This window comes from Condylura cristata, unplaced genomic scaffold (genome assembly GCF_000260355.1).
Source record: "Condylura cristata isolate star-nosed mole 26May11 unplaced genomic scaffold, ConCri1.0 scaffold00022, whole genome shotgun sequence".
Classification (NCBI taxonomy): domain Eukaryota; kingdom Metazoa; phylum Chordata; class Mammalia; order Eulipotyphla; family Talpidae; genus Condylura; species Condylura cristata.
In genome coordinates, this window is record NW_004567123.1 from 9,778,944 (window position 1) to 9,804,865 (window position 25,922).

At 36.8% G+C, this 25,922-nt stretch overlaps 1 protein-coding gene across 3 annotated transcripts in view; it reads left to right on the plus strand.

Annotated features, from left to right (window-relative positions):
- TASP1 (taspase, threonine aspartase, 1) overlaps nucleotides 1-22,143 on the plus strand; it is a 199,315-nt gene extending 177,172 nt beyond the window's left edge. For 2 of the 3 annotated variants that reach the window (XM_012728473.1, XM_012728472.1), the window contains exon 14: nucleotides 21,076-21,676. In XM_012728473.1, the coding sequence (XP_012583927.1) occupies nucleotides 21,076-21,168 (93 nt within the window). In that variant the 3' untranslated portion in view covers nucleotides 21,169-21,676. Of the gene's footprint in view, nucleotides 1-21,075 lie in introns of all 3 variants that reach the window. The other variant, XM_004687161.1, reaches the window with a different exon arrangement.
- The last annotated feature ends 3,779 nt before the right edge of the window (nucleotides 22,144-25,922 follow it).

A 25,922-nucleotide genomic window follows, 5' to 3' on the forward strand; every position in this document is an offset into this window, starting at 1 on the left:
CAGGTATTTGATTCTTTTTGTTTTAATTGAAAAGGGGATTTTTTTTTTAATTTCTGCTTCTTCTGATTGGTTGTTTGTGATAGGAAAGCCTCTGACTTTTGTGTGTTGATCAAATCTCTATATTTTAAGCCTATAATAGGTATTAGCATTCCCATCTACAAAGAGTCAGTGTGGTATAATGATTAAGAGAATGGCTATGGAGTTAGTCAGGCTTGAATTTTGATAACGGAGCTCTTGTTTTATAGTCTGAGAGAAGTTATAACTGTAACTTATCTGGTTTCCTTATCTTTAAGGAATACTACTGATATTTTCATAGAATTCCAAAAGTTATTTAAATATAACTGAAAATTACAGGTAATAGATCCTATAGTAATTATGATAGTGGTGGGAAGAAGCTGGTAATGGTAGAAGTTGTGGGGAATCTCTTAGGTCTTCACATCACTCACATCACATCACATCACATCACATCACATCACATCACATCACATCACATCACATCACATCACATCACATCACATCACATCGCACTATAACCCACTGCTCTACAGTCTTATTTATACTGTAATTGTGCTCCAAGAAGTAGCCTTTCTATTCAATATGTTAAGAACAAGTTTCTGAATTTTCACCCAACCCTCTTGGTGGAGGTGGTAGTGATTATTACATTTGACAAAATTTGTACATATAACCCAGCTAACTGCTATGTGAAGTCTGAAATCCCAGTAGTAGAAAAAAAACAATAACAGCAGCTATAATAATGAACCCCTGCCCCATAAACATGAATTTCAGACCAATATATTCCTCATGGTGCCCTTCCAAAAAGTTGTCTGCATAGAATTCTAGCACCTTGACTGTATCACAGACTTGTGTTTTTTGTGTTTTTATTTTTTTTTATGAAAGCTAAGATTTTCCTTCAGCATTTCTGTTAAACATACATAAACAATTTTTCTCTTAAGTTTAAGGAAAAGTATTGCTAATTATTAGTCAGTGATTATCTCTAGTGTAAGCCTTGAACACAAAGGATCTTGGATTCCACTAAACACTAGACAATAGAACACCTATGGGTATTTGGATTGTGACTATCTTAAAAGAGACCAATTTTGTGATAGTGAACAGTGGCTTTCAGTCACTGGGTGGATTTATTGGACCATATTTAAATTTGTCAAGAGCCATGTAAATACAACTTGACCTTCATCTAAATCAATTCTTCACTGCTTTTGATAACCTACTCCCCATAATACTCAATAACTGAAGGAGTCTGATCCTTGGCAGGAAGTCAACTGTTTTAGGAAGTCCTTTAGACAAACAAGAGAAAATTGTAGAATATTGAATATGTGAAAGATAAAATTTTAAAGTTTCCTTAGCCTCAAGTTTATTTTTAACAATAGTTGGTAATTTTATTTTTGCCTAATTAATCTTATGCCATCATTTGACATTGTTCCAAAGCAATAAATAGAATAAACAACAAGGGGGAATTGGAAAGGTTGGCAAAAGCATAAATCTTCTCAGAGGTATTAACTGTATTTATACAAATAAATCACGTTTTAATCATGGTGTAGGGTTAGATCTTTATGAAGATAAATATGTCTATTATGTGGACATATAGACACTCCTTGAAATGGAAAGAATAAACTTTTTTTTTTAAAGATTTATTTACTTATTTATACAGAACTGGGGTACAGGCCAGAGATGCGGAAGGTGAGAGGGTTCATCAGGGACAGAGTGGGGAGCAGAACAGGCAGATGGACGAAGTACACTGCTGAGGGGAGCAGCAGACAGGTCAGGAGAGGTCTGCTGCGTCATGTGGATCTCCTCCGGGGCAGGCGGGGATCGAACTTATGCGGAAGTGGCTTTAAGCTTCTTAGTGCTATGCTTTAACCCGCTGTGCCACCAGGGAGGGCCTAAACTTTTTTTTTTTAAGATTTATTTATTTATGCTTACAGAACTGGGGTACAGGCCAGAGGTGCAGGGGTGGTGAGAGGATTCACCAGAGACAGTGGGGAGCAGAACAGGCAGATTGCCGAATTACACTTCTGAGGGAAGCAGCAGGCGGTCAGGAGAGGTCTGCCGCACCATGTGGATCATCTCCAGGGCAGGCAGGGATCAAACTCATGCAGAAGTGGCTTTAGCGTCTTAGTGCTGTGCTTTAACCTGCTGCACCTCCAGGGAGGGCCTGAATAAACTTTTTAATAGCAACGTGAAAAGTTATGGAAACATAAATTTGTCTACTCTTTATAAATATACACATCAGTGTACATCAGGTCTGAATTAATATGACACCTTTTTACCACTAGTACCTAACATTTTAGCCAAATGTGTATATTCCTAAGGCATTTATGTGCCTGTTTGCCTACTGGACACAACTAGTGCAAGTGCCTTGAGAATGATTGACCTTATTGTTATTGTCACAGTGAGTGAGTAATGATTACGGGATGTGTTTTCTTTTTCCATTGAAAAGTAGTGGACAAATGATGAAAGGCCTCGTATGTGTTTAATTTTAAAACAAAAGCCCCTACTCTTATGTCATTCTAATTTCATGTTAACTTCTGTACTCAAAACAAGGTATTGATTTATATGACTGTTATCACGATCATCCATTGATCTTAAGTTATAAGAACTTCTATTACACTTTATTAAGTAGGTGAGTGACAGGGACTGCACCTGCAATGCATGTTGCTTAGTGGAGATGTACATGGCAGTGGGCCTAGCACCTCTAGGCTTTCATAGACACATATTAAGGTTTAGGATAGAAGTTTGATCCCATGTGATTGTTTGAAATAATGTCCCCATTGTCCCTCCTTCATAGTAATCTTGATATTTGAGATCAGAAGCTACATTCATCATCACATCAGGTATATTAAAAACTGTAAAGTTTTACATAAAAATTCTAAATTGATGACCATTTTGTATGAGACATAAACATTTTAAACTTAACATAAAGTTACACATTTGTTTTATTCCATAAAAGCACAAAATTTGGCAACAGTAGGACCCATTTGATGGCAGTAATTGGTTGGAAGCAAGTGGTAGTCATCCTGTCTGTGGGACCTGGGAACTCTACTCTGACATTCTTCTTATACTTGTCGGCATTTGAGACTCATCCATATTTTAGATTTTGACCCTTAAGTAAAATCTGTCCACTAAAATACATCTTCAGTTTAATACCATTCATTCAAACAATGGTTTCTGTCTTTTGTAATGTCTTATTCTTGAGCTGTCTATTCTAGCTAATCCTAAGGATTAAAATTCTTCTGTGATAGTTACAATGTATGACTCTTATGTCCTATAAGTAAAACAATGCTGTAAATTTGTGAAAACTTAGCATTTTAGTAATAACTAATTGAGACATTTGGATACGGTTGAGTTATCCTCTCTATTTACATTCCTTTCATATACTTCTGGCTGCAATAAGTGGTAGGTACTGACAATTTACTTTTATGCTCTTCAGCTGTCATCACCATACTCTACTGTTTGGACAACACTGTCTGCTGCAGTGTTGGGGGGTGGTAAAAAGAGACTTAATTTAGGATGAGGGCTGTATTAGCACTTTGTCCTACTAGGAGATGCTCAAAGTATTTGGAAATAGCTTTCTATTTCACTGAGATAGAAAGTTAATGGTACTTTAAATGTGCTTCATGTAACAGCTGAGTAAAGCAATGATTCCTTCCCTTGATAGCTTTTATGGATATTATGGTAAAACTTTGAACAGTTAGACCCTGTCAACTCTACTGCTACATTAAAAATATTTATGATGTGTAATTTTAGTACAGAAATGAAAGATCTCGGCAAAACAAACTCTTAATAGGCAGTTAATAATAAGCCCAGTAGCCCCTGAATAAAACATATTTGCATCCCAAATTTCCTACAAACTTCTAGAACCACATGTACACATATGAAGACATAGTATTTAAAGCAATATCTGTTTTTGTTCAGTAGACTATATATGAGGAAAATAGAAATAAATACAATTTAAAGATTTTCTCCATTAAAAATGACAAAACCACATTTCTTTTAACCTCAGTTAACCAGTATGAGGCATGCTCAGAGATTTATTACAGTGGCTAATAATGACTGACTGGGAAGGAGGCCTTAATTCTTTGGCCTTGAGATTTTAGCTATTAAATAAAATTCACTTTACTTGCAAGGCTAGAATTTTTTTAAATGAATTGTTTATTAAAAAAATATTATTGAGTGCCTACTTTATTCAGGTACTCTCCTAAGAACCAACTAGGGAACAAAGAAGTCAATAATTTGTGTACTTTGGACTTACATGTTAATAAGCAAGATAACATTACACGAGGTATCTCTGTGTTTGTGATATGTGAAAAAAAGAAATGTGAAGCCTGGGAGGGCTTTAGGGTTTTAGGAGGGTTTTAGGAATATGAGATGTCATGGACAAGGTGACATTTGGGAGCAAGGCAAGAACATTCCAAGCACGAGAACAGCAAGTGCAAAGACCCTCAGGTAGCAGAGGGCCAGTCTCTGTGCGGACCAGATCTTGCAGGTTCTAATTAGTTATTATCAAAATTTGGACTTTTCCTTGAGATAGGAGTGACTAGAGGGTGTGACTGATATAATTTTTTAAAAGAGGCAACTGCAACTGCTGAAAGCAGAATGGAAGATGTATGAGTGAAGAGAATAACTGTCCTAGACTAGAGTGCTAGCTATATAGGTGGTGAGAAGCACTGACTTCTGTAGTCTAAAATCAAGCCAATAGGACTTGCTGAAGAATGGGATAGAGATATGAGGGAAATAGAGAAAGTAAGTATAACCTCAATATTTTGGTGTAAGCACTTAGAAGAATGGAGTTGCCATTTACCTGGCAAGACAGAAGGTGAGGGGGATGGAAAAAGTCTTAAAGGAAAATACAAAGAGTTCAGTTTAGACATTTATGTTTGAGTTGCTTACTAGGCATCAAATGGAAATGCCTAGTAGGTAACTAGATATATGTGTATGGAGAGAGGGTTAAACCAGACATATGCATTTGGTGACCTCATCATATAAGTGCTCTTAAAACTATCAGGCTAATGAAATCACCAAGCAACTTAATGGACAGAAGAAAAGATCCTCAGGAACTCCTGTGTTTTTAAGTTGAGGGAATAAGGATGAACCACAAAGGAGACTGGGAAATGGCCACAGAGTTTGTGGATGACCAGGTGAGTGTAGTGTCTTAGAAACTAAGGAAACAACAACAGAAGTAACCAAGGAAACTATTTCAAGGGGAAGGTAATCAACTGTATCAGAGGCTGCACTTGTGATCCCGTGAAATTGGGTCTGAAGACATACCATTGGATTTAGCATAGGTAGTTATGGCTTACTTAATAAAGTGGCTTCAGTGGAGTACTCAGGGTAAAAACTTGATTGTAGATGATTTCAAAGAGAACAGAGGGAAAGAATTTGAGGTAATAAGTAAATACACTTATTTTACATGGAAATATAGAGTAGTAATTGTAATAGAAAGTAAGTCTGGAGGGTTTTTATTCTTCCCTCTTTTCCCATTGCAACCAGAGACTTCACTATCTGTTCAAAACATGCCACAGACATTTTTCTACAAAAGAAGCCAAGAAAAAGTGGTCCAATATTGAATCTTAGAGTACCCCAACATATAGTGGTTGGGGTGGATAAGAACCAGCAAGAGAAACTGAGGTCTCAGGGTTAGAGTGAAAGAAAAAAAGGCTTCTGTACTCTTTACTAGCTCTGGGTGCAGTTGGAATGGAAAGTATTCATTGTGCTTTGGGGTGAGCAGGCTCAAAGAGATGCACGGGTTTCTTTATTGAAGAATGTTTGAACCATTATGTGCAGAAATGTCTAACTCTAAAATAGAGGACTGGTGTCAAGCAATAAGGTCACAACATTTTCCTGATATTTGACCAGTGCTACTTTTTGTCAGAGAGCACCTCCTGTGGCCCAGCAGAACTCAGATTAGGTTCTAAATGCGTTAGCAGTATTTTGGCATTGTGTGGGTCAGATCAGCAAGTCAGGAAGTCAAGAAGCAGATGATTTTGACAATGAAAACTTTCTTTAAAGAGTGTGTTGGTTGGTTTTACCTTTCCTAAATTTCTCACTAACAGACAACTAAAATTCTCAGGAAATGGTCCATTACACAAATAGTAGTTTCACTCTTTATGATACAAACATTATCTGAAAGCTTCCCCAAAAAAGAGGCCACTGGGCTGTCTTTATTGAGGAACTAGTGGCCCCAGTTTCTGTGCAGTCATTGAGGGCAACTGCATATCAGTCTGTTGGCCTTAAGTAGTTTCTTTCCTCTTAGCTCGGCACCTCCTGTCACCATTAACCCCTCTGAGAAGAAATATCTGAGATATTGAGTTACTTACCATAAGCTAAAAGCTATAAGGAGGAAGAATTAAGATTCAGACCAGAGATCCTGAACTGTAGAACCCAAGCTTGCAGGTATTTAGTCATCAGGAGACTTAAGCTGCAGATATTATACTTGGGAGTTTGAGCATATAAATACTTTTTTTAAAACTATAAGACTCGATGAGATCACCAGAAGTTAAATCAGAGGACGAGAGACCTGAATCCTGGGGGAACTCCCATGTGTTTTAGTTGGGAGATGCAGAAAAACCGACAAAGGAAACTGTGAAGTTGATGAGAACCAGGTGTGTGTAGTAGATTGGAATCCAAGAGAAGTGTTTCATGGAGAAAAAAGGTGATTGACTTGATCAGGTGCTATTGCTGAGTTCCATGTGAACATTATAATTTGTTCATTCTTTTTTAAGAAATGCTAGGCAGTGAAGTGGAGACACGCTCACACCTTCCAAAAATGGGGCTAAGACAGTAAGAAAAAGACACAGATTAATTTCTCAATAGATTATGTTACTGCATTCAACACTCACTAAATCACTCTGCTATATAATTAAGAAAATGCAGGAAAGTGACAGGAAGAAAAAAAAATCAATCCTGACCCTGACTGAATCCTTCTGGAATACAGTAAGCTACCCCACATTAATATTTTGGTATATTTCTGTTTCTGCAACTTTGATTTTTTTCTTTTAGTACAACTGTGATTGTATAGAACACCTGGAATGACTTATAATGATTTATTCTTTTAAATTAGCTTTTAATATAAAACTAAATTCTTTATTTAAAAAAGAATAGTGACTTAAAAAAAAAAAACCCTAAAGCTTAAAAGGTCTTTACAACCTAAGTATGCACCATTAACATTATAGTAGCAGATATATTTCTATATAATTTGATACAATATTAGTTTCTTTGTGTCTGACTACCTTTTTAAGGTAGCATAAGGTAAGACTTTGTCCCTCTGGAGATGAAGATGAAAATCCTTAGGATTGAGGTCAGGGAAATTGGTTGCAAATCCAGCTTCCTGGGCCTTAGATACTCTGATATATTGAGTCTCCAAGAGGTATATAAAAAAACTCTAAGAACACCACAGTTGTTTTTAGGCTGGGTCTAAGGAGGAGATAATTAAAAGTCCTAGGTTTTAATTCATTCTTAAAAGGGTTATTTTAAGAATTTACAATTTGAATTCTAGGAAAATTTAGATATGTGGCATTGTTTGAGAAAAAATTAGAGGGTATTTTTAAGCTATGCAAAAAAAATTTTTTTTAGAATTATAAAGAATCACAATAAAATTGAATTGAAGTTTTATCTACAAAAGTGATTTCCTAGTCCAAAGTGATTTCCTAGTCCAAAGGCTACCTGATCATCAACAGCAGTTAAGGCTCACATCCAGTTCATTGAATCCCACAATCATGCTGAAATTTATTTGTAAAATTCGTGGCAATATCTTTTCTGAACAAGTCCTACTTCACCCTGAAATAATACTTCATTATAAGCCTTCTTCAATGAAAATTGTCTCTTAACAGAGCTAGATTTAGAATCCTGTATGGTAAGGCTTTGTGGGAGTAAAAAGAGCCCTAAATTTGGAGTCCAAAGGCTTTCATTCAGGTCCCAGTTTTTCCACTTCCTCTATGACTATAAGGAAACCACATAGCCATTCTGAAACTTGTTCCTTTTTTCATCTGAAAAATAGGTATACTATATACCTCTTTGTACCTGACAAGATTATCTTGAGGGGATCTTATCAACACAAAAGTACTGTGGAATCTAAAGCATTATTAACATATAGGGACTGGGTATATTTATTAAGAATTAACAAGGAACTTGTTTTTCATCCTACAAAGGAATAATTACTTCAGAGCAAGATCCATGTGTGTTTCATTCTTTTGTTCTGTCATAGTAAGTGCAGAATACGTATGTGCTAAAAACTGGAGAGTTTTTATCACCTCTTACAAAATGAATTATACATGATAATTCTACATATAAGTGGTTGTATAATAGATACTGTGGAGCTTGATATGTTTATGTGTATGCCTTCATGAGACTTTCAAGCAAAAATAGAAGGCAGTTTTGTCTGATATTGCCTCTAAATTATGGTGTCATCTGCATGTTAAAAGAAGTAACAAAATTTACTATGAGACTGGAACAACATGCTGTTCTCATCAGGCAGCATTTTAATCTTATTTTAAGTCTCTTTGGACATGATATTTATATTTGAGAACAATAGAACTTTTTGCTTTACGTATCCATGTTTCAGTACTAACAATGAAGCTTACCATAATGCTGTCTTTGTGTTTTGTCCACATTTGTCAATGGATCTTTTATGACATCCTTTTTTTAAATGTAGAAAGCAGGGTAGAGGTGACTTACAGTTAAAAGATTAATGCATGGCATTAATTCCTCATTCTGTTGATATTTCTGATTTTTTAGGTGGAACTTAGAAATTAAAATCTTCAAATTTTCTGGCCTTTTTATTACTTTTGCTTAAGATAAGCAGGGTATGAAGTAAATAGAAGTAAAATACTTTTTTGGGGGGGGGTCATTAGCAATGTAGACTAAAGCTAAATAAGTCAACACCAGAGAATGTTAACACTTTGGGAGGCTACATTAGAGACTCTCTAGCCTATAGTCCTCATTTACAGCTCTGAGACTTTCATGTATTTGCCTGACTTAAATTATAAAAAGAGACTTAGCAAGTGGGAACCAGATATTTTGACCTGTAGTTAAATAGGCTTTTATTGTATAAAATATGCACATTATTCTGGACTATATTAAGCAGGTTCAAGAAAATCTGTCAACTAGTTGAGTACATCTGCTTTCAGGATGAAGTCTGAAGACCAAAGTATTTTTAGAGCAGTAAACTACATTCCAAGGTTTAATGCCACACACAAAGAATGCTCAGAATATACTTACTCACAAGAAGTATCTCCTTGAAAGACAGCTCTTGAAAGTAATGGGTAGGGAACTTGAGGGCACAGAAACATGGGGATGGGAGTTGTCTTCTGGCTCAACTCATTAAGGGGGGAAAAAAGCCCATTATAGAAGCAAAGCAATAAAAACCAACCAGACACACTTAGTCATTTAAGGTCTGTCACATTTGTGCCAGTAAAATAAAGCAGAGAGTTACTATTATCATCACATCAAGTGTGCTCAGCCAACAGTACCACCTCACAGTAACAAATTCATGTGTCCCAAGTAGCAGCGTGACAAGCTTAACTCGTAGCCAAATAACTCTCTATTCCACAAAACATACATATTTATTGCACATTAAGAAATTTTGTGGCCCTTTTAGATGCAAAAATATGTTACCTAGGAGTCAACAATTTGAAAAATTAGGTAGAATTAATAGGAGAAGGAAACTGGTAGGGAAAGGGATTATCTTTGTTTTCAGATGTTCGTGATAATGTTGTCTAATTAAGTGGGAGGGAGGTGCACATGTTTCATTAGGTTGGAATTTTGCTTTTCTGAGGGAAAAACGTTCATATAAACAAGATTGCTCTAATATTTCCCCCATTCCTGTCAAAATTAAATTAATGCAGCATAACACAACACATATATAAGGCACACAGCCCACACTAACCACTAAGTTGCTCATATCTCGATGGTCTACATGAAAGAAGATAATACAATGCTAAAGGGTAATTGTTATGTAAGATGAACAGACAATATCAGATCATGCTATGAGAGGCTTGAGAAATATGTGGGATTTTATTTTCAGAGTTTTAAATTTCACAGCTTGATATCATTTTGGTTGTTTATTCAAATCTGAGAAAAGTTTTTAAAAATTGCAAACTATAAAATATAGAATTAAGATATATGCAATGTTTAAATTGTAGCATGTTCTCTTTTATTTCCCAACACTCATAAAAAATCCTTAGGAGGGAAGATCCACAAGGGACTGTGGGTGATGTGGGAATAGAGATTTATGGGGACTACACACGAGCAATCAACTATTGTACAAAATAAACAACAGTGTGAGAAAAAGAATCTAACTCCCATCTGCTGAAAACAAAACAAAAACAGCCCTTTATTAACTTAACAAATATAATGAAACTCCACCATATCTCAGGTTATTTTTTTAAAGTTGTGAGCTAAATTCAGGCACATAAAATTCCCTGTCTTCATAGAACTTATGTCCCAGTGGGGGAGACAAATAACAAGTAAGTTAAAAGAGTAAAATAGGGGCCTCCCTGGTGGCTCAGGGGTTAAAGATCCAGCACTATCAAGCTGTCACCAGCCCCTACAGGACAAGTTAGATCTCAGGCCAGAGTTGACCCCCATGGCAGAGCAGACCTCTCATGTCTTGTCCACTGCTCCCCCGAGCTCTGTATTTCAGTGAATCCTCCTGTTCTGTTCCCCACTCTGTCTCTGGTGAATCCTCTCACTCCTTACCCTGAACCCCACCTCTGGCCTACACCCCAGTTCTTGTACACACAAATTAATCTTTAAAAAAACAAAAGTAATAAAATAGATTATATGTACACGTCCTATAAGCAGGAATGCTGTGTAGTGGAACAACAGCCAGGAGGCAATTAGAGGAGAAGAATTAGCAAAGGGAAGACCAGGAGAATTCACTTGCAAAACTAATCAAGACCAGAAAGTGGAAAATTGTTTCATTTCACTGTCACTTTAAGGTGTGTCTATTTTGGACTGAATTATGCACCACCACCCCATCACCTCCACCCAATTCATATTGTGATGGCCAAACTCATACAGTGTGGCTTGAAAGTCTTTAGTGTGGTGATTTTGATTAAATGAGGTTGTAATCCATGAAACCAATGTTCTTGTAAGAAGAGACACCAGGGATGTGCTCACACAAATCAAAGGGTATGACACCTGCAATGAAAAGATGACCAAATCTAAGCCGAAAAGAGAGCTTGCTAAAGAAGCTAACCCTACTGATAATCTGGACCTTGGACTTAAAACTTCGGGAACTGTGAGAAAATAAATGTCTGCTATTTAGGCCACCTAACCCTAGGTATTTTGTTATAGAAGCCCTAGCAGATTCAAATCACTATCCTAACATCAAAATATCATTGCTAAGTAATCAAATAAATCTTAAACAAATTTTACTATATTAATTGACAGCAGTATTTATGTTGATCAAAAGAGAATTAACTCCTCTTAAGGTACTATGTTTTACTTAAAACAGATGAATCTGCATGTGATAGTTATTCAGAGCAGCTCTAGCAATCAGTCCAATCAGATACACAGTTTCTTTTACATTGAAGGTTTAAAATTGACCCTTAGAATTCTTTTATTTGTTCTCTTTTATGCTTTTTTTTAAGCATAGAGAAATTGGCCTTTGACTGGTATGAATGAAGAAGTAACACTGTACCTTATTTTTCCATAACTTTTTTCCCTCTCATACTATGCTTCCTATTTAATCTCTTACCTTCTTTCATTCAACAAAATTGCTTTCTCAACATTGCAATAAAAAAAATGTTGGGGTGAAGGGGATAGTTGACTGCTTTTGGAGATTATTAATTTGAACACTGAAAAGAAAGCAATGGAGTCAAGTATTTATCCTTTCTTTCTTATATGAACTATTTCAGAATATGAAATAGTTAATACAATGAGAAAGTCAAATTAGGAAGCTACCCATTTTGTAACTCTTCATGAAATAATTGGTCTAGACAATGATTACCAAAACTATTTTATAATGCAAGGATTGACTGCCACCATCTGAGCTCAAAGGGTCACTGAACCATTGGTGCCACTAAAAGAGGATGATAGATGTTGGCTGTTTTTTGAGCACACACTAAAGGAAGGACAAAGCCCCACCCATAGAATATTCTTGCCAGAACTGCCCCGCTAAAGAAGGTAGCTGCTACTTCACTATGGTAAGGAAATACAGTGTTTGCCAGGTTTCTCAAGAAAAACTAGAACTCAAGATGCTTGTCTATAACTTCCTCATTTTAAAATATTTTACTTTTAAGAAGTTGAAAATGCTGCCTGGCCCATAAACCAAACAAATTTGTAAGTTCTCCCTTACTCAGACCCAACACCTCATTTTTGTATCCCATTGTCCTTCAGTACCATTTGCTTTCCAATGTCATGACCTCTGGGAAGTCTCAATTCTGATCCACATCCATCCTCTCCCTTTCTTGATTTTCCCTAACATTTGTGGTTGGGTGTTTTTGATAATGTGACTTACAATAAGAAATATATATTTGATATTCCTCCATGGTCCCTGACTCAAAGCTCCCCAAAATTTCATAAGTAATAAGAGCAATGGGAGCATATTTTGTTTTAGTATTTGATCATTTGTCCTCAGTTCCTGAAATTGCCAAGTAGGATAGTGATACAATTGAGTTAAGTTACAGCACACACTCAGTATCTGCCTAATTTAATTGCTTGGTGGTATAAACACACTGGATTAATGTACCTTTATAGTGCATGGGCATGTGCTTTTTATTAATGGTTTCCTAATCATTTCATATGGCTGTACTTGTGACCCCAACAGCATTACATGTACTGAAAAGGCGATTGACCTGTATTGCATGTTAAGCAAGTTGTTTTTGAACCTTACTTCATATTTAGATAATACTTCATACTTATCCAAGTAAAAACCCAAATTTGGGGGGTTTCTGATTGGTAGATGTCACACCTCCAACTTGTGAGCCAAGGTCCCACACTCCTTACACCATATAGGCCTTAAAGTCAACAACGAACAAGGAGAATGAACATGAGATTTTCTGCCAGCAATGGCTCATTCCATTTTAGTCTATTAGGATAGTTTCAGTGGGCACCTAACTGCTAAGGAGACTAGAAAATATAGCTCAGTAGTGCAGGAAGAAGAGGAAATGGCCTGGAGCCCAATGTATTCTGATTCTGCAGCCCATGCACTGAGCCATTGATGACTAACTGCCACTGCAGGGTGATTTTAGCATTGGATGTATGTTGTATGTGCTGTGTACTTTGTTGGTCACTGCCTGATGAAAAGTCTCTCTCTCTATGTTGGATTGCTATTTCTTAAGTTTCTATGGCACAATGTTTTGCCATTGTCATTTGTTCTATTTGTAGATGCTTGTATTACTTTGAATATAGTATCATACTTCAAGTTGTTTTTTCAAAGTAGAAAACCAAACTTTCAGAATTATCAAGCCCATGAAAAAAAATACTCTCAAGAGCTTTTTTTGGACTGTGTCTATCTATATTTTATATTCCTGACCCCACCAAAGGAGAATAATTGTTGTTTAAGAGACTCTTCCCCTCATTCTTGTGGAGGATCTCAAGCAACTCTCCTAAGAGTGGAAGGCTAGATTAAAATATAACCACTAAATAAAGGCTTTGAGACTTTCTAAATTAAATTATGTGTTTGAAGTTTTCCTAGAAACCACAAAGGAGCAGTTATTAAGGTGGCTTTAAAAGATTTAAAGACATGAGTAAGAATGAGAGGCTAGGCGAGATAGTCTTAGCTGCTCTTAGATCATGATTAGGGCATCAAGTATCTAGATTTCTACATTAATTTTTTATTTAATTTTCTCATTTTCAAATCTTGAGGCTAACTGTTCTTATACCATGCATTGGTTTTATAAAGGGATATAGTCCTAAGAAAATTAGCTTTGACTAGTCAGTTAAGTTTAATCTTTAAGTTGATAGTTTTTCTGGGATGTTAACTTTTAGGGGTCTGTCTGTAACACTCAGGGAATTAGCAGGAAAGCAGTAGATTTAAATACAAGGTCATTGGATTCCACTGTAGTAGAGCTATTAGAATTTATTTCTCATCTAGCAGCACAATTTAATCACTTTTTACTTGAAAATCGATTTTTTTTAATTTATTTATTCGTATAGGACTGGGGTACAGGCCAGAGATGCGGAGGGTGAGAGAATTCACCAGAGACAGGGTGTGGAGCAGAACAGGCAGATCGAGGAAGTACACTGCTGAGGGGAGCAGCGGGCGGGTCAGGGGAGGTCTGCCGCGCCATGTGGTCTCCTCTCCGGAGCAGGCGGGGATCGAACTCATGTGGAAGTGGCTTCAGCTTCTTAGTGCTGTGCTTTAACCCACTGCGCCACCAGGGAGGGCCTGAAAATCGATTTTTAAAAGGAATTTTCAATATGACAACCTAGTTTGATTAAATTTTTTTTAAAAGATTTATTTATTTGTGTATACAGAACTGGGGTACAGGCCAGAGGCTCAGGGTGGTGAGAAGCTTCACCAGAGACAGAGCGGGGAGCAGAACAGGCAGATTGACGAAGTACACTGCTGAGGGGAGCAGCGGGCGGGTCAGGAGAGGTCTGCCACACCATGTGGTCACCTCCGGGACAGGCGGGAATCGAATTCATGAGGAAGTGACTTTAGCTTCTCAGTGCTGTGCTTTAACCCGCTGCGCCACCAGGAAGGGCCTTGATTAAATTTTTAACCAAACTATTGGTCATATTAGTTAAAATACTTGAAGATCTTTGTGTATATGTAAACCTGGTACAGTCCCAAAGTGTGCATTTTAGTCACTTATTCATTAAGTGAGCATTACAAAGTGTGTCTTCTGTGTCGAGCTCTTGGGCAGATGCAGGTAATACTGAGGTGTGTAAGGTAAGTTCCTCCCTTAGTGCACTTTGAATTATAGAGACCTAAAAACACAAACCAAAGCTAAGACAATTATATACATGACAAGAAATGCTTAGTGGGGGTGCAGTGAGGGCTAGAAGTTGAACCTCTAGATTGAGTGAAAGATCCTGTCAAGAAAATCTTGTCTTGAAAGTGAACCAGAAAAGGATATTAGAGCATAGAACCACAATTAGAGAAGGATATGAACAGGTTGGAGGAAAGTTCATCCCCAAGCCGAGGAGGTGAGTTCCTAGAGACCTGGGATACTGCAGGAGGGCAGTAGATGCTGGGCAGCAGCTGTGGATACCACCATCTAGGGGTCCTGATGGTTGCCTTCTTAGCTGGAACTTGGAACAGACTCACTGTCAGTGAAGTGAGAAGCAGATAAGTGGACTGTGTGACAAAAAGTAGAGGGTGATAACCCAAAATAATCAATCTGTTCCTTTTTCACCTGTTTAGTTCCAAATTGTGATAAAATTGGATAAGTTCCAAATTCTGATAAATTGCTGGGCCCTCCCTGGTGGCGCAGCAGGTAAATGCAGCATTAAGAAGCTAAAGCCACTTCAGCATGAGTTCAATCCCTGGCCCCAGAGGTGACCCACATGGCAATGCAGACCCCTCCTGACGTGCCCACTGCTCCCCTCAGCAGCACACTTTGTCAGTCAGCCTGTTCTGCTCCCTACTATGTCTCCAGTGAAGTCTCTCATGACCCCTGCACCTCTGGCCTGTACTCCAGTTCTGTATGCATAAATAAATAAATATTTTTTTAAAAGTGCATTGCTGCTGATGTGTTTTTAAAGATAACTCATTTTTATGCAATAGAATACTCTTGACTCTGTACAGTCTTTAGCTACTCAATATAAAATACTTTATTACAATTTTAAGAGATGTACAAATTCATTGCAGAAAATCATCTATTTTTAAACTCAGGAAAAATTCAAACCCACTTAGAGAAATTTTAGAGATAAACACTCAATTTCAACTGCTTATAATGTAATTTGATGTGCCATTGATTCTTCTACAGAAAGCTTCAAATGCATCTTGGCTTAAACTTTTCACACCAAGATGCTTATTTTCTGTTGAGTCAGTGGGTCATTTTTATGAATAAAAATATAAAAATATATTTTTCTCTTTTTTGAAGTAACATTAACTTACATCACAGTATAGGTTTCAGATTTAATTTTTCACTTCGTCAGCTATGTTTCTCATTATACCCACCACCAAATGTCCAGTTACCTTCCATGCACAACCTATTCCCTCTCCATTCTCTGATAACCACCATTTTGTTGTCAGTATAAGAGTTTTTGTTTTTAATGTTTTCCTGATTGATTTTGCTTGTCCTTATATCCCACAAGTAAATGAAATTATATGATATTTGTCTTTCTAGTTACGATACTTCATTTAGCATGAATCTCTCAAGGTCCATCTCTCAGGGTCCATCAATATTGTTGAAAACAAAGATTTCTCTTTTATGGCTAAGTAGTAGTCCATTAACATTCCATACCACATCTTCTTAATCCACTGATCTGGTTGTTGGACATTTGGACTGTTTCTATATCTTGGCTATTGTAAATAGTGCTGCAGTGAACTTAGGCATCCAGATATCTTTTTAAATTAGTGTTTTCCTGTTCTTTGGTAAATACTCAGAAGTGGGATTACTAGATCACATAGTAGTTCCACTTTTAATTTTTAAGAGGAACCTCCATATTGTTTACCAAAATGGCTACACCAACAGTGTACCAAGGTTCCTTTACCTCTACTTTACTATTTCTTGACTTTGATAATTCTGGTATGAGGCAAATTAGCCATCTTCTTTGGAGAAATACCTATGTAGGTGAACATGAAATACTGACATTTCAACAACAATGTCATACAAATGTATACTGTAATTGAAAAAATACACCTTCCCTAGATGTTGGTTTAGATAAAGGATAATCCTGAAGGTTTAATATTAACTAGTTTTTCCAGTATCATATCCTGTCTTCTGTAAACAGCTCAATTTATACAAATCTCAGTGTAACTTTGAAGCATTTACTCCATGTACTGCCAATAAATATCTCAAAGCCATTGGCGTAGTTTCTAATCCTTTGTTCTTCTCCCTCATAATATGCCTTGACACTTTGTAGTTTAACTGCATTTATTTAGGTGTTCTTCTATCAGAAAATTGATTGGAATTATAGTGTGGGAGATAAGTTTGGACTGACAGCATTTTCTGTGAGTCTCAAGGGATTGCTAGCAAGTCCCCTCTTTGATGGAACAGGAGTTTCTTCTTTCAAGTTCTGGGTGTTTTCTTGGCCATCAAGAAATCAGTTGCTTTAAGACCAACAAGCCACTGGTTAAGTTACAGGTCATTTGCTTAAAAATATAGTAACTCTTTGATTTTTCTAACAGTGTATTCTCTGTAGCCCCTGATATGAACCATCAGGCCTACCAAGATGTCCCATTGGGTTCTCTTGAAGCTCTGGAAAACATGAGGACATATTTTTCTGTAAATTTCCCTCTTAATGACAGCTATTTTAACTAACCTGGCTGGGAATTTCTAACCTATCTGTGAATAATACAACCAGTGGTGTAAATGTTTCTCCACTGAGGACTGCTGTAAAGAATCCATCCTAACTAACCACATCTCTAAATGACCTAACAAAGGGCTGTTCTAGACCAGGGAGGAAATTGCCATTTCTCCCTTATTCTTTTAATAGTGGAAAATATACATAACATGAAATTTACCATTTTATCACAGTACAATTAAGTGCTATTTAGTATTTGCGTTCTATTAGGCAACAGTCATTACCATAGATGTCTAGAAGTTTTCATCTTCCCATGCAAATTCTGTGCCTTCAACTTCTGCTTTTTCTCCATCCTGGCACCACCATTTACTTTCTGTCTCTATGAATTTAAATACCAAATACCTCATATAAGGAATCAAACAGTTTGTCCTTTTTTTTTTTTTAAGATTTATTTATTTATGCATATGAACTGGGTACAGGCCAGAGGTACAGGGGTGGTGAGAGGATTAACTAGAGAAGAGACATAGTGGGGAGCAGAACAGGCAGTTTGACAAAGTACACCACAGAGGGGAGCAGCGGGCAGGTCAAGAGAGATCCACCATATCATATGGGTCACCTTCCTGACTAGGGATCAAACTTGTGCTGAAGTAGCTGTGGCTAGCTTTGTAGTGTTGTGCTTTAACCCGTTGTGCCACTAGGGAGGGCCCAGATTGTCCTTTTGTGATTGGTTTATTTCACTTAGCATATCTTCAGCATTAAACTGTGTTATACCTTATGTCCAAATGTCATTCCTTTTTAAAGCTGAATGATATTCCATTGTGTTTATATACTATATCTTGTTTATTTGACCATTGATAGGCTGTTGGGGGTTGTTTTCACTTTTTGGCTTTTGTGAATAATACTGCTGTGAACATGGATGTATGATGTCTTTTTGAGTTCCTTCTTTCAATTCTTTTCCAGAAGTAGATTTATTGTATCATATGATAATTTGATGTTTTTCTGAGGAACTGCTACAATTTTCTTTAGCAGTTCTGCTTTATTCTTCATTTCTGTCATAGCTACAAGACTATAACTTAATTATGAAGAACAAAATTAATTGAGGGGCTGCTACTGTCTCAAGTATCTTTTTCATTTAGATTTTTTTACTATATATATACATGCATATATATATATATATATATATATATATATATATTTTACATCTTTCTTCATTTTGTACATTTTCATCTAAGTTGTAATCACTGTAGACTTCCCACCACCACTTTACCCATGTGGTATCACTTTAGTCCTGTGTGCTCTTCCTGCCCCAGTTTTGATCCAATTCTGCTCTCCTCTCCCAAAGAATATCTCTAGTTTATAGTTGTTAGTTGATTTTTATTTTTACTTTATACAATTACTTTTTTTTCCCTGATCCCTTACACTCCTACTAGGAGTGAAACCATCTGGTATTTTTCTTTTTTCTTTCTGGGTTATTTCAAAAAGCATGACCCCTTCTAGCTCCATCCATGTTGCCGTAAATAGCATGAGTTTATCTTTTTGATTGCTGAGTAATATTCCATTGTGTATATGTACCACATCATCTTGATCCAGTCATCTACTTTGGGGCATTTGGGTTGGATTCCACATTTCCCTATTGTAAATAATGCAGCAATAAGCATGGGGTGCTGGTGTCCTTTTGAATTAATGTTTTTGTGCCCTTTGGGTAGATAGCTATGAGTAGAATTGCTAGATTATATGGAAGCTCCATTTTTAGCAGTTTGAGAATCTCCAAACAGCTTTCCATAGTGGTTGGACCACTTTTCATTCTCACCAGCAGTGCAGCAGTGTAGGAGAGTTTCTTTTTCTCCACATCCTTGCCAACATTTGTTGTTGTTAGTTTTTTTTTAATATATGCTATTTTCACATTGGTGGTGGGAAGTCCATGATGATTCAACCAAGATGGAAAAAGTGTACAAAATGAAGAATGCTGCAGCAAAAAAAAAAATATATATATATATACATACATACATATATATACACATATGCATATATATTGCACACATGCATACATATGTGTGTGTGCATAAAGATAATGAATGTTGCCTGAGGAAAAATTCTCTTTCTCCTCATGTTATGAATTTCTAAAAAGGTAAAAGTCATGCTATCAGATAAGTCCTTAAATATGGTGGGATTTGAGCTTTTTGTCTCTGATGTGACAGGGTTACAGGGTAGCAGAATACTACTACTATTTAGTAGTCCTCTTTTAGCGGTTCCCTCAAACTTAATGAAGCTTCATACACACACACACACACACACACACACACAGATCCACAGTTTGTTTTACTATGATCTTCTCAGATATGATGTCCATATGGTCAGACCCAAGTTTGGCAGACATTTGAGGATTGGTTTCCAGAAGTATAGCCTATAGGGTAAACTCTGTTATACTTGCCTTTCAGGAAATACCACAGAGACTGCCCATCCAATGTCCACCCAAGAGTCAGTGGAACTGGGATTATAGGTTATAGAGGTTACTTTTTATCTTCTATACAGAAAAATTAAGTATCCAGAGGACATTGGCTAATTATTTACAGATTATTGACTTATGTCAGCTTTACCAATAGGACACATGTAGACTGTTGCTTCAGTACTCAGACTGTACATCAAGTAGTTTATTTGTTCTCTATCTAAAACATATGCTTATGTCATGTTTGATTGCATGAGAGGATGTCGGTTCTACCCTAAGCTTGTCGGTTCCACCCTTGGCCACCTCACCAGCTAAATTTAATGTCTTCATGCTAGGGCTTGAATTCATCCTCAGTCAGTCCTTAGGAAAAACTTGTTTAAAGAAACAGAATTAGAGAGGATTGCCTGAAGGATATGCAGAAACCTGTCAACTTAGAAATTCTCAATATTTATCTACTTTTGGATTAAGCCAGACCTTCAAAAACAAAGAAGGAATCTATGGCTGATGACACCCTGATCCCTTATGGAACACTAGCCTCCCTGGAGTAATGTTGTAACACTCACCCCTTGTTGAACTCCTTGTTGTACAGTTGGTATTTTCACTGCTCCTCATTCCTACTATGTATGAAGTCCTTTGAGTGAAATGCCTCCTCGCCTCATGGCAAGAACATTTTCCTCTTCTTGACAGCTGGTTTATTAGGATCCTGTCCACTAGATGAACCACCTATCTGCTTAATGGTGACAAGGCAGAGCAGTAGTGTGCCTCTAGCGTGGTCAAAGAAAGAACTCAGAGTAGATTTTGTGTGTTAACCTCTCTCCTGTCTCACCTTATTTTGTATGCTCTTTTTTTTTAATTATTTTTGCTTCACTTTTAATTGTTGAAATAATCGAGTTTTTATGAGCTATTAAGATATTTAAAAGAATAAATTGGTGTATAAACATGAATAGGTTTGACTTTTAGAGGAATATATATGTGTGTGTGTGTATACAAATTATAGTTTTCAGAGAACTGGAATATGCTTATTATATCTGATATTATCATTGGGCCTCCCTGGTGGTGTAGGGGTTAAGTCTTAGAGTTACCCCCAAGAGATTTGAAGGAGCAGGACTCTTGGCAGCTAAGGGTTACCAATATCACAATCTATACATGTTCAAAAGCAAAGACAATCTGAAATTCTGGTACTTTCTCCTCATTTGTCATACATAGGAAGGTGCAGTTGGTACTCCTAATGTTCTCTGCCTCCCTCTCTGCAGACTCACATTTCAAGACTCCCACCCGGTGCAGTGGCAGGACAGTCCGTGGCAATTGAAGGTGGAGTTTGCCGCCTGGAGAGCCCAGTGAATTGACACTTCAGGCTGAGTCTGAAGCACCTGAGCGGCATTCAGAACCTGAGCATTGGGGAGCTTTTAGCCGAAGTTGGGTATTTTATCTTCCTCATTTTATAATTCCTGTTGTAGCCTTCAGCACTGCTTGCACCACTAGTGCTGCTGTAGATGGCACTTAGTGGTGTGCGGGACTTTGGCAGGTGAGTGGGACTGAGAGTGTGTGCGTGTGTGTGCGTGTGTGTGTGTGTGTGTGTATGTGCTTGCTTCCCTTTGATGAAATAGAAACCCCTTCTTACTATATGACCTAAGACCGGGAATGATTAAATCATATTACAAAATGTGTGCTTTAATTGTTTACAAGTAAAACCTAAAGAGTTGCAGGAAAAATTTTTGATTTCATAAAGAATTACCAACTGTCTTTGATGTCATGTGTCTGAAATGAAGAGAAAATCTACTTGTTTCAATGATTTGACAGTGGTAGTGCTCCATATAATAACAGTAATATGTAATAAAGTGTTTTATTTGTTAACCAGTTTAAGTGTATCCTGTGGTAACTTAAACTGTAGCTCTCATCCCTCATATGGGGCATTTTTCTTTAAAAAACAAAAAAAAAACAGTGGTTTCAGTGAAACAAACTAGCAGAGAAAAATTAAGGTCAGAACCTTTTTAAATAATAGTCGTATTGATATAAAGTCTGTACTTATTCCTCAAGCTTTTCTAAGCTTAAATACTGCATAACTCTGAGCTGTATGTTCTGTATTATGAAAGACTATAAAGAGAACATACAGTAATGCACAGTCCTTAATTTGTGTATAGTGGAATGTTATTTACAATGTAACACTGTAAATAAGAAAGCAAAAATTATGGGAAAATTCAATATTATCTTTGTTTCTTGTTTAAATATATTTTTAAGATAAAGGCACAAAAAATAAAACATATTACTGTGTACAGTGTGTGACTCCTCTTCTCAGACTAATAAATTATCTTTTGAATCCTAGATCAGAGAGTCATTTTTTATTTTATTTGTAAGAAGGTACTTCCAGAAGCCATAGCGTTTACTCTTCTTGTGTTCTGATTGTTCAAAGTCTAATAGTACGATGAATGCTCAACATAGAAAATTAACAAACAGCTAGTATAGAAATCCTGTAAAGTTCCATTACAGTTTAATAAAAATAACAAAGGGGAAAAATAAGAACACTTTGCTTTGAGAATCACAGTGGCACATGAAAACTCAATGGTTTCAGTTGATAAATTACTTCTAAATGTTATATTTAGTGATGCTGGAGCCACATAAGAAAACCAAGACTTTCCTTTTGATTTTATATGTAAAGAGTGGCTATCAAGGAGATACTAAAGATAGACTTGCTCAGGGAGAGGAAGTTCCCTCTACCATATAATCATGGCTCTGGGCGGTAACTGATAAAGTCCCAGATGAAATTATATACTTGATGTCGATATATGGTCAAATTATAAAGGAAAGACAACCAAAATGGAGTGGGTGTAAATATGAATAATTTGGGAGTTGCTGATTTATATTCCTCTTACAGGCAATTACATTTGTCTCACTATGTTCTCCTAGACAGGTTGGTGCCATGGTATCTGTTTCTCATTCTTAATGAGGCTGAGAACTTAGTAAGAGATGGACTGACTGGTGGGGAGCCTTTGGCTTCAAAAGCTTTCAAAGACCTGTTACCTGGCAGCAGGGTTTTTTCATGAACTGGGCTGGATCATGTAAAACTATCAGGACACTTTGGAGTCTGAAAATCATCTGACCTATTTCACCAGGAATGCCATTTCTTTCATCTCCTTTTGACTATTCCGTTTATATGTAAAAGATTGGTTTGTTTAAGACCCATTTTATAAAGGTTTTAAGTCAGCATAAATGAGCAGTGCCCTTTCAAGAGTAGTTGGTTAAGATTTTACTCTCCACTCTTTACTGTTTTTTTAAAATAGTGTGTGTGTGTGTGTGTGTGTGTGTGTATAAAGAAACATAAAATCAGATGTTAAAGATACTGAAAAATGTAAAATCAACTTCAGTTTTCACACAAAAGGAAAAAGGTAAGAAAATAACCTCATTCTATGGTCTGGCTTAGAACCCCAAGATTCTGAAGCTGTATTTTAAGATGCATGAACCACTTTTAATGTCTGTTTTCTATTTCTTTTTAAGGCCTAACATTGGCTATTTCCTTCACTTAAGTATAATTAAACCTGGTCTGGATTCCTCAGGGCCTTCATTGTGATCTTACTCTGGGGTGTCTTCTGGCCTTAGGAAGCAGACAGCATTTTTCTCTCATGGAACCTGGGGTTCCTTGTTGACTGACACACATGGCAGCCTTGTCTAGACTTTGTCCTCTTATCAGTTCAGCCCCTAATCCCTTCTGTGTGTCTTCCTGTGGCAGACACTTTCCCTCTCATCTTTTAACTGTCACCCCTAAATGTGAACTCATTGCCTGTTAGAGTTGTGTGCAAACTACATTCTATCTACTAATCAGATGGGCTTGTGAGGAAAATGGATGAGTTTTAGTTTATGGATATAGGGGCATCTCTTTTGTCTGCTGAAAAACATTTCTTGCCTAATACATCATTTTCTTTCATGTTTGAGAGAGGTGATGGTGCACAGCAGAGACCTGCAGATAACAGAGGTTACTGTTTTGCAGCATTGGATGAAGGGATAGAGAGAGGAAAGGAGGGTGTGAAGCAGGGAAAATGGAGCAGCACAGTGCTAGAATTGTTCTTGAGATTATATTTTATTATTGTGGAATCTGTTTTTAAAACCTAGTCTCTGTTGTTCTAAAAGGAAACTGCTCAAAAAAAATCAGAAAATAGATAAGAATAAGAAAAAAAATGGCTTATAACTCAAATACAACAGTTAATACTATTTTAATTTGTGTCCCACAAAGTATTTCATGCACCATTTTTCTGGTTTTAATACAAAACTGGGCTTATTAACTATGCCAAATGGAATTAGATACTTCAGTTAATATCATGGAAAGATGTCTAGACCTGTAGGGTTTTGCAGTACCTCATAAACTGTTTTCCCACACACTCCTGGCTCAGCTAATTCTTTTCAATATTTTTTATCTTAAACTTTCATTGAAATCTATGACAGTACAGCACGATCAGCATTCATATTCTTGGATCATGGGTCTGTACAATGAGCACTGTCACAATGTCCTAGGGAAAACCAGTTCTGTGGATATCCTGAGAAGTCCATTGTTGCTGTCCATGCACCATCCACTTCAGAGTGCCCCAGAGAGCTTTTAAAGGCTATTCTCTCTACCTCTGTGCCTGCAGACTTGACTTGTTCTGGAACCACTAGGTCTATGAAAAACTACTCTATCCCTGCACAAAGCAGGCCAGAATTATAAGGGAAACAGCAAGAAATAGTTCTCAAGAATGGCAAAACTGGTATATGCTAGCTCCCTTGTTCCTTGGGTGGTATAATTATGAGACCTATGTTTTATACTGTTTTTGAGATATTTCTACCAGGATTAAACCTCACTTGTCTCCTGTTGTAGTTAACTTATTAATATACCTTGCATTGTCTTTCCCCCCTACTCTATGCCCTTCTTGACTATTCTTCTTGACTTGTCTTTCTCAGAGTGTCTCCTACTCAGTTACCTCTTGTACTCAGCTGCTTATCTCAGGCTTGCTTCTGAGGGACTTGAATGAAACTAGAAAACATTCCATTCCATACAGTCTTGGCCACAAAGTCTTGCCGAAACTTTCTTAATTCTGTTTCCACTGAGGGTGGACCTAACCAACTCGTATGCCCTGTCATCATCGTCTGTAATATCTGATGAACACTCCCAAGTGATCAGCTGTGTGTCTCACAGGTGAGAGGATATTTACAAAGTAGTTTTCATAGGCACTGGACAAGTGGAAATAGGGAACACTTTTCAAAGATAGTGGCTCTACAGAAGCTGCATAGCAACCACCCTTCAAGGATTGATGGATGTTAAAGGAAATAACCTGATTTGTGATAATGATAGTTGGAAGAAACTGCAGTCAAAAGTATGAGGCTTAAAGAGACCAAAATAGTGTTTGTCCATGTCCCTGTAATCTGAAAACATCTCCACATTGACTAGTGCTATAAAACTTCATATTGCAGCCATATCCAGAATGCCATCTCTCAAGCCTGGATAAGTATAATGTAATTTTATGTGGTTTTTTTCTCATTAAAAAATTGTCTTTTCTTCCCCCATCATACTGAAAATCCGATTTCAGGAACACAGAGTAACCATAAACTGAAAAAAAAATCAGAAACATAATAATTGAGAATGTTTTCTTACATATTTCTTATAATATGTTGATGAAAATTATTCTGTATGGAGATCATTATTTGTTAATGTTAGCATTTCTTTTTTTTTTTAATACTACTGGTTCACAATACCATATAGGATTTACAAGTATAAGATTATACTCTTAGTTGTATGTTATATAGTTAATTTTTTTAAAACTGCCTCAACAGTTTTCAAAAACCACTAAACTGTTTAAGACAGAAACATTAATTTTGTTCTGGAATAAACCCGTTTCTCAACATTGTGAACCCCTTTGTGCTGTAAAAGCCAGTCCTTGTCCAACTGAAGTTTGCAGTGTTTAGTTATGGAAAGGAGGGCCTGCAAAGGGGGAATGGCTGGAGGTCATTCCTTCCTCCCAGAAACTGACCCAAGAAAATGGTAAACTGTGGAGAAATGAGCCCTTGGAAGTGTGATTAATTTGTTTTATATAAACTGTGTTTTCAGTCTCCCCCAACACTGACTGAGTAGTAGAAG